This window comes from Gossypium raimondii, chromosome 7 (genome assembly GCF_025698545.1).
Source record: "Gossypium raimondii isolate GPD5lz chromosome 7, ASM2569854v1, whole genome shotgun sequence".
NCBI classification, from domain to species: Eukaryota; Viridiplantae; Streptophyta; class Magnoliopsida; order Malvales; family Malvaceae; genus Gossypium; species Gossypium raimondii.
This window is the reverse complement of record NC_068571.1, coordinates 6,188,218-6,197,228: the sequence shown is the minus strand read 5'-3', so window position 1 is coordinate 6,197,228 and position 9,011 is coordinate 6,188,218. Positions and strand designations below refer to the sequence as shown.

Here is a 9,011-nt window from a genome sequence, read left to right as displayed (position 1 = left end):
AATTTGCAACACTATTTTCAAATGTTCGCATGCTCGGTTTCATCCCGAGAATAAACTAAAATGTCATCAATAAAACTACTACAAACCTATCTAGATACGGTGCGAATATCCGGTTCATCAAATCCATGAATCTGCAGTGCATTAGTCAACCCAAACGGCATAACGAAACTCATAATGCCCATACCGGTTCGAAAGTCGTCTTTGGCACATCGACTCTTTTACCAGAATCGGTAATAACCCGATCGGAGATCAATCTTTGAAAATCTTGTGGCACCTTTCGGTTGATCAAATAAGTCATCAATTCGAGGCAATGGGTACTTATTCTTTATAGTTACCTTATTAAGCTGCCGATAGTCAATACACAATCTCAAAGACCCGTCTTTCTTTTTCACAAACAGAACTGGAGCACCCCAAGGTGAATGACTCGGACGAACAAAACCTCTGTACACAAGTTCCTGTAACTGTGCCTTTAACTCTTTTAATTCTGTAGGAGCCATACGATACGGAGCTATGGAAATTGGGGTAGTTTCCGGAATCAGATCTATAGAAAATTCCACTTCTCTTTCTGGTGGCAACCCCGGTAATTCCTCTGGAAACACATCAGAAAATTCACATACAAGCGCCTTTGCAGTATCTTTGACTCAGATACCTTAGTATCCAACACATACGCCAAATAAACATCATACCCTTTTCTGACACACCTCTGAGCTGACATCACTGAAATTATATCGGATAATCCCTCTGTCTGATTAGATTTAACCCAAGTAATTCTCCATTCGGCATTTCAACACAACATATTTTTGTCTCAGTTTACTCTTGCATCATCTTTGAGTTAACCAATCCATGCCCAATATCACATCAAACTCATCAAAAGGCAATAACATCAAGTCAACCGAAACAAATACCTTTTACCATTAGTGGACAATTTTACAAACTTTATCCACTATCACAAAGCGCCCAGGGGTTCGAGACTTTAACCATAAATTGATGAGGTTCAACAGACAAATTTTTAACAAATACTAATTTCGTGCATATATATGAATGTGTAGAGCCAGGATCAATTAATGCAATAACATTAGTGTCATAAAGAGAAAATGTACCGTAATTATATCGGAGAGGACGCCTCTTCACGAGCACGAATAGCATATGTTCTCGGGTGCTCTAACATCCGATCTCATTCTTTGAATCTCTGGATGCACTCCTATTACTCGCTCCCACTCTGGGTTTCTCTGCGGTCTACCTCTAGTAGGAGCATTTCACGATCTCACACTCGTTATCTCTTCTCTTTTAGTCTGTTTGGGACAATCCCGAATAAAGTGATCGGACGCTCCACATCCGAAACAAATATTTTCACCGCTCTACACTCTCCGGGTGGCGTCTCCCACATTGAGGACATTCCGGCCTAGGAGGTCGAAATCTTGCCAAGATGCCTGGCCCCTGTAGTGGTTTGAGCTCTAGAACCTCAAATCTTCTACCCTGCGGCCGGGATATCTAGTGGAAAATATGATCCGCTAGAGAGCTCCCTAGGCCTCTTAGATGTAGACTGAAATGATTTACTCATTTGCCTCTTCTTTGTATCCTGCGCTCCAGCTTCAGCTTTGCTCTTCTCTTTTTCTTTTAACAAGTCTTCTACTTTACAAGCTCTTTCTACTAGAACAACAAACTCTCTGATTTCCAATACCCCCACTGATAGTCGGATGTCATCATTAAGCCCATCTTCAAATCTCTTGCACATGTTAGCTTCAGTGGATACAAATTCCCGAGCATACTTACTAAGTCTGACAAATTTGCGTTCATATTCAGTCACAGACATTTTACCTTGTTTTAGCTCAAGAAACTCCTTCCTTTTCTGATCTATAAATCTCTGGCTGATGTACTTCTTTCGGAACTCCTCCTGAAAGAAATCCCAGGTAACCCTCTCACTCGGTACTATTGACACGAGGGTCTTCCACCAATGGTAAGCTGAATCTCGAAGAAGTGAAACAACACACTTTATACATTCTTCCGGAGTACAAGATAATTCTTCAAAAACCCTGATTGTATTCTCAAGCCAGAATTCTGCTTTTTCCGCATCATCATCTTTGGTAGCCCGAAATTCTTCAGCCCCTTGCTTCCTAATCTTATCAACAGGTGGTCTCTCCCTGATAACTATACCTGCAGTTGGGGAAGCTACATGGGGAACCTGTGATTCTTGAGGGGGTGGAGGTCTTATAGCCGGATTCGTACGAACGAACTCGGCAAACCAATCAGTCATGGCTTGGAAGAAGGCTTCTCTAGCTCCTCCTCCCTGTCTATCTGATGCAGGTCTTTCACTAACATTAACATCTAGTGGCGCCGTCCCTTCTGCGGAAGCAGGCGCATTACTTTCTACTTCATCTATATTAGCTCGTTCAGGATCCATAACTATAAAAGAAAACATTTTAAAATCGTCAGGAGTCGTCACACTATCAAAATATATAAGTATGGCATGTATAGGTAGACTCTTATTCTTACTGAGTATTTCCGAGAACCGACTAAACCTGGCTCTGATACCAATAAAATGTAACACCCCTTACCCGAGACCGTTTCCGGAGTCGAGCACGAGGCATTACTTAGCTTATCTTACCAATTCGGAGCATAAAAACTAGGTTTGAAAATTTATTTCACTATTTACAGCAAATCTGTCCAATCGCGCAGCAGTTACTAAATTAATTATAGCTTGAGCTACAAAACTCGAAATTTAATTCCGTAAATTTTCCCTGAAACTAGACTCATATATATACTCACCATAAAATTTTTAGAATTTTTGGTTCAGCCAATTAGTACAGTTTATTAGTTAAAGTCTCCCCTGTTTCACCACCTGACTGCCCTGACCTCTAGTCACTAAAAATAAGTTTTCTCACTGTAGGATTTTCATATGAAGTTCTTACTTGTTTCTACAGAAAACAAAATCAATTAGAAATCTATACATATAAACTATAACTCATAAACATTTTTGTACAATTTTTAATGATTTTCTAAACTCAAAACAGGGGACACCAAAAACTGTTCTGACCCTGTCTCACGAAAATTCACATATCTTAAAATATAAAATTCCTTTCGCTACACCGTTATTTTTCCATGAAAATAGACTCAACAAGCTTTAATTCCATATATTATTCACCCTCTAATTCATTTTATACTATCTTGGGTGATTTTTCAAAGTCACGTCACTGTTGCTGCCTGAATTCTGTTTCTTTGCAAAATTTCATCCTTTCATGATTTCCATACATAATTTATCACCTAGACTCTTATAACAACAAATACCTTCATACTTAACCATTTTAATAACCATACATCATCAAATACTTACACACCATTCTTTAGCAAAATCATAATCACAAACATACAAAATAACTAAATCCCTATACATGCCATAACTCAAACGTGATTCGATATAAAATACCGAAAGCGGTTGTGGTTGATAGTGTGGACGATCTCCGACTTCTTTAGGATCCTTGAAGTAGCTTTGCAATACTATAAGAGAAAGAGAAATAAAAGAAGTAAGCATAAAGCTTAGTAAGTTTACTAGCAAATAAATAACAATATTTAACTTAAATAATTAAACTCAAATGTCTATATCTCTAGTTTACTCTTTAGTTAATCTCATACTAGTTCTCTTGCTTGTTTACTTAGAATACTTGTGTACATAACTTACTCAACTCTTGCTGCATCGTTGAACATCAATTGATAGTATAATAAGTTCTTAACTCTTATAACTTACGAGCTTGCCATTTATGCTTTAAACCGAACTTTCATGAACATAATTAGTTTACAAGCCCGTTGAGCTACATTGGAATAATAAGGATACTCGGGTCTCTTCTGATAATAACATGCCAAAGCCATGTCCCAGACATGGTCTTACATGGGATGCTCTCATATCGGTGCCCATGCCATGTCCCAGACATGGTCTTACGGGGGACCTCTCATCTCGGTGCCAACGCCATGTCCTAGACATGGTCTTACATGGGACCTCTCATCTCGGTGCCAATGCGATGTCCCAGACATGGTCTTACATGGGACCTCTCATCTCGGTGCCAATGGCATGTCCCACACATGGTCTTACATGGGACCTCTTTACCCAAATGTCATGACATTCGTATCCAGTACCATCCTTATGTATCAACGGGACTTTTTAATTTTAATTCTCTATCATTTCATGCTTAGATCATCATCAAATAAATTCATAAAATAAATTCATAGTTGCTGGAAAATAACAGCATTGATAATAAATATTGAAATATTGCATTTATGTAAATAAACTTACCTCGATACCAATTATAGCCAAATTCACCAACTTAGTCTTCAACTTTATTCTTCCCTTTGTCTAACCTCGAGTTTCGTTCTTCTTGATCTAAAATAGCAAATTTAACTTATTTAATACTCACATTCAACAAAACAGCCCTTGACTCTAACTTTTTCAAAATTACAATTTTGCCCCTAAACTTTTACATAATTACATTTTTGACCCAAGGCTCGGAAATTAAACTTCATCTCTTATTCTTATGTTTTATAACATTCTGAACATTTTTCCCTTCTATGGCAACATCAAATTCCCACTCTAACATGTACTTATGAACATTAGGTATTTTTACCGATTATGTCGTTTTACTCGTTTTCACTTAAAATCGCTTAGCAAAAGTTGTTTAACATAATTTCTAGCTTCATATTCTATCATAAAACATCAAAATAAACACTTTTCACCTATGGGTATTTTTCCAAATATAAACCCTAGGTTAAATTATTGCTAGAATAAGCTAAATTAAGCTAGGGATCTCAAAACGTAAAGAACATTAAAAGCGGGCTTGGGATCACTTACTATGGAGCTTGGAAGCTTGAAAACCCTAACTATGGCTTCCCCTTGCTGATTTCGTTCATATGAAGAAGATGAGCATAATTTGTCATCTTTTTCCCTTTTAATTCATTTTAATTACTAGATTACCAAATTGCCCCTAACTTAAAAATTTTCTATTTCACTTATCTCATGTCCATTTTTTGTCTACCAAGTTACCAATGGTATAATTACCATATAAGGACCTCCAATTTAAAGTTTCATAACAATTGGACACCTCTAACATGTAGAACTCAACTTTTGCACTTTTTACAATTTAGTCCTTTTGACTAAATTGAGTGCCCAAACGTCGAAATTTTCGAACGAAATTTTCACGAAATCATTTTGTGAAATTGTAGACCATAAAAATATAAGAAAAATAAAATTTTTCTCATCGGATTTGTGGTCCCGAAACCACTGTTCCGATAACCTCAAATTTGGGCCATTACATAGTGTCGTTTCACTAAAGTACCATAATTAAGCTCTCCCTATTAAATATCATTACGAAAGCTACTTATAAAACACTCATCAAATAAACTTGTCACATGTTTGTTACCCTCATAAGGTATCTTTAATCTTTTGGGGTTAAATTAGTTCACCTAATATGTTTTTATTTTATCTCATGGTAACCGTTATATCTTTTTTCATGAAAAAGTCAATTACTAATAAATAGTAATTAAATAATTCATCCTAGACAAATAACCTATGACCATGCTACTTTTCCATCTATCCTATAATGTCAATGAGAGGATATCATTTATCTTTTATTGAGTTATAAATTCTACTATTGTAAATGAAAGCTACGTCGTGCAAAAGTCATATATCCAACATACCAACTTTCAGTTGTATTACCAATTGAACTCAAGCTTTCAATACATTAAAGTATATGAATCACTCATACATAATCTGTCACTTACTTAGGATCGAGGTAAGTCATATTATGAATGTCACAAGTGAATAAATCTATAAATGAATCTAGGGTTATTCTACTTGAGTCATGTCTAATGTATTGTTAGCTCAGGCAATCACATTTATGTCTCTATCTTCTGTGAGTCATTTGCTCCAATACTCAAGATAAAGAATTTTCTATTTGTACTTGATAGATAGTATAATAGTCTTTTTAATCGATTTGCTCAATTTTGATTAGACTATGGACCATTAAGATTACCTATTAATATAAGTTGTCTTCTCGTATCATGATTTAACCAAATGATGCAACTTAAAATTAGTTAAATGCTAGATAATCAATGAGTCAATGTTGTTCATTTTGCTTTGCTTTGTATGTTTGTATAGAAATAAGTTGGAGGATAAAGTTTGCATTCCCCGCGAAGTGGATGCTCCCTTCGACAAAATGTTGTAAAAAAACTCTTGAGCTTAAGGGGGCCATTAAGTTTACGTAATTTCATCATTACAAAAAAATAACACTCTGGAAATCGAAGAGTTATTGACTCTGAAAAACATTTGAGACATTGTTTAAAGAAAAAGAGCTCAAATGACCTCCCTCAACATATTTTGGTTCCTAAGTATAATTGAGCTGAAGAGATGGCCTCAACATGATAATGGGTGGCTTGAGATGATTTTGATAAAATAATAACTAGTGACCTGTAGGAGCCTAAGGTTTTTGTTTATTAAATTCTCAATCATTACAAAAGAAGACTTGTAAAGAAAAGCAGTGAGAGGTCCTTAACTAGCACTACAAATGAGGACTTAAATGATGATTTTGATGATGAGTTTACGGCTTCTACAGCCAAGCCTGCTATTAAAGAGAGAATTACTAGAGAAGGCTAGGACTTTACACTATGTTCCAATACACCCCTAATCGGTGGCCCCACCTAATCCCCCCTCATTCCTATGTTAGGTTCATGGTATTGCTAATACCATTGTAATACATTACTGACCTAATCGGTGAAATTCACCGATTTGTAATCCGTCTCTTTTGCCCAGATTAAGCGCCGCTTCAGTTTAGCATCCCTGTTTTACCCTCCCATAGGCTTCCCCTTTGTTTTTCTTCTGTTCCTTCTAGCTTTTGCCGATTTTCTCCCTCTGTTTTTTATCTTTTCTTTTTTGCCGATTTGCTCTCTCTGTTTATTTTCTTTTCTTTTCTGCCGATTTGCTCCCTCTGTTTCCCCTTTTCTGATTACAGGTTCTTCTTCATCGCACTGTGCCCCGATTTGCTCATTTACAGGTTAGTTTTTCATAGTTATTTTGTTTGTATTGCATGTCCGATTGAAATGTCATTATGTGATGACCACTCGCAGATGTTATTGCATCCTTTCGAGGCTTCCATTCTTTGAATTGCACTTTGGTGTTCTGAATAGGTGTGTTTTATTACACATCAGATACAACAAATGATAAAGAGGATCACTTACAGACCTGTTAACTTATTATTGTTGTTGTTAACTTATTATTTGCTTTAACACACGAAAAATTGTTTTAAATTCATGCTTTGATGGAGATAGTCTCTCTTGATAAGGTTTTTGGATGAAATCTCGAGGGTTTGATGCTAGCAACATGGTTTTAGTTCGTTCCACTGGTTTCATGACTTCTTTTTCATCTTAAAATTTTCATGCAGCATCTTTGATGAAGAAAGGTTGGAACGGTTAACAAAAAGTATTGGTGATATGGATTTGGAATTGTCGGAGAGTTACAGCAATGAAGCAAATATAGATGATGTGTTAACAGATCAAGTAGCTCTGGAGGACATGCAGAACACAATGACCGAACCCTCTGAGATAAGTTCAGGAGATTCTAAACTTGGAGGTAATGATGATGGGAATGGCTTGGAGCATCAAATGCTTGAGAGTGACTTTGACTCAAACAAAGCTGTTAATCATGATACTGTTGTTCCAGTTGACCTGGAAACTGAGTCGTTTAAAAGAGGAAGAGAATCCAGTGGTGCGAATCCTGAAGATTGTGATACTGATGTTGATGATTTCACAACAAATAAGCAAGCAGCAGAAAGACATTTGCCAAATGCTGTTTTGCCATTTCTACGCTATTATCAGTATGAAAGTTCTGAATCTTCCTGCAGGTATAACTTTTGCAGTGCTCCTATTTGTTTAACAGGTTGTTCATTTCTATGAATGTTTATATGTGAATAAGTTTTATATTGTTTTTGTTGAAGTATGCTTTGGGTCGTTTAGATTTAGGAGTCTTATCTTTTGGCTATTCTTTTAATAGTTCGGAAAGTAACACATTCATGCTATCTGTTGTTTTCTACATCTGCAACTTTGCAAATGAGTTAGGTGACTTGGTCCTCATTGTCTGATTTATTATGGTATTTATGTGTCTGCAGTTTTCAAGGTTCCCCTTGTGACGACAGGAATTTGAGGAGTGATGTTGATGATACAGAAACAGAAGAGGCTTCTATTTCTGGCCAGGAAGATTCCAGTGATCACCTTGATATACTTGAATGGGCTAAGGTTTGAACGGGCAACGCTTCAAGTTAATTTAAGCTTTTAACCTTACCCTTATGGTATGCCACACTTTGTTTTGCCCCCCTGATATCTTAGAAATTGTGGTTCCCTCCAATTTCCAGGCAAACAATCATGGATCATTGCAGATACTATGTGAATACTATCGGTTACCTTGTCCAGAAAGGGGTTCAAAACTTAGGTTTCATCCTTTGGAGCACCTTCATCCACTGGAATATCAGAGGCCTGATGAAAAAGTTTTGCATATTGCTGGCTCAACCATTGATTTGAGATCTTGCAGTTTTAGGTTTTCCTCCTAGTTGATTTTGATGTCATGTAAATTCTTTTTCCTCATGGACTTTAGTGTTGTGAAATTTTAACAACATAACATAATTTTCTTTTACACTTTCTCCAGTGGGTCTATATCCAGTGGTGAAATGGTGGCACTGTATTGATATATCTAAAATTGTTTCTCTTGAAGTGCAACCATGATTTTAATAGTAACATTTGTTAGACTTGACCTGATGTTTTAAGCCTTATTTTTTTTTATTACCAAATACCATATATCTCGTTTTTGTGTTTGTGTGTGTGAATTGACTTGCTTGGTCTTGTATGGACTGTTGAGAGTTTCACTGAATTGATTTTTCTTATCCCGCAGGTGCTAACAATTTTTGAGTAAATTCATATAAGAATATTAATTATTAAGAATTTTATTAAATCATATATTTTAATTATAATATATTTAATAA

The 9,011-nt window shown here is 36.2% G+C and overlaps 2 protein-coding genes across 4 annotated transcripts; one reads left to right on the top strand and one right to left on the bottom strand.

Moving 5' to 3' along the window:
• Window positions 1–1,471: 1,471 nt before the first annotated feature.
• Window positions 1,472–2,401, bottom strand: LOC128042473 (uncharacterized). The gene is made up of 2 exons (XM_052633817.1): window positions 2,227–2,401; window positions 1,472–2,154 (listed from the first exon to the last, which is right to left on the bottom strand). Exons 1-2 carry the CDS (start codon window positions 2,399–2,401, stop codon window positions 1,472–1,474), a joined length of 858 nt encoding a protein of 285 aa, XP_052489777.1.
• A 4,312-nt stretch (window positions 2,402–6,713) lies between these two features.
• Window positions 6,714–8,598, top strand: LOC105803860 (uncharacterized). 3 transcript variants are annotated; one of them, XM_012636279.2, is made up of 5 exons: window positions 6,714–7,167; window positions 7,422–7,609; window positions 7,700–7,880; window positions 8,145–8,271; window positions 8,388–8,598. In XM_012636279.2, exons 1-5 carry the CDS (start codon window positions 7,094–7,096, stop codon window positions 8,580–8,582), a joined length of 765 nt encoding a protein of 254 aa, XP_012491733.1. In that variant the 5' UTR covers window positions 6,714–7,093; the 3' UTR covers window positions 8,583–8,598. The 3 variants fall into 3 exon arrangements, with proteins under 3 accessions (XP_012491733.1, XP_052489959.1, XP_012491723.1); XM_052633999.1 differs by having other exon boundaries at window positions 6,737–7,167; window positions 7,422–7,880; window positions 8,362–8,598; XM_012636269.2 differs by having other exon boundaries at window positions 6,741–7,167; window positions 7,422–7,880.
• The last annotated feature ends 413 nt before the right edge of the window (window positions 8,599–9,011 follow it).

Bases quoted from the DNA above. Each gene is read 5' to 3' on its own strand.
- LOC128042473 (XM_052633817.1), bottom strand. From the start codon at position 2,401: ATGGATCCTGAACGAGCTAATATAGATGAAGTAGAAAGTAATGCGCCT. The intron at 2,155-2,226 runs GTACGAATCCGG...CCCCAACTGCAG, and splicing joins TTGGTTTGCCGAGTTCGTTC to GTATAGTTATCAGGGAGAGA.
- LOC105803860 (XM_012636269.2), top strand. From the start codon at position 7,094: ATGACCACTCGCAGATGTTATTGCATCCTTTCGAGGCTTCCATTCTTT. The intron at 7,881-8,144 runs GTATAACTTTTG...ATGTGTCTGCAG, and splicing joins AGTTCTGAATCTTCCTGCAG to TTTTCAAGGTTCCCCTTGTG. The intron at 8,272-8,387 runs GTTTGAACGGGC...TCCAATTTCCAG, and splicing joins ATATACTTGAATGGGCTAAG to GCAAACAATCATGGATCATT.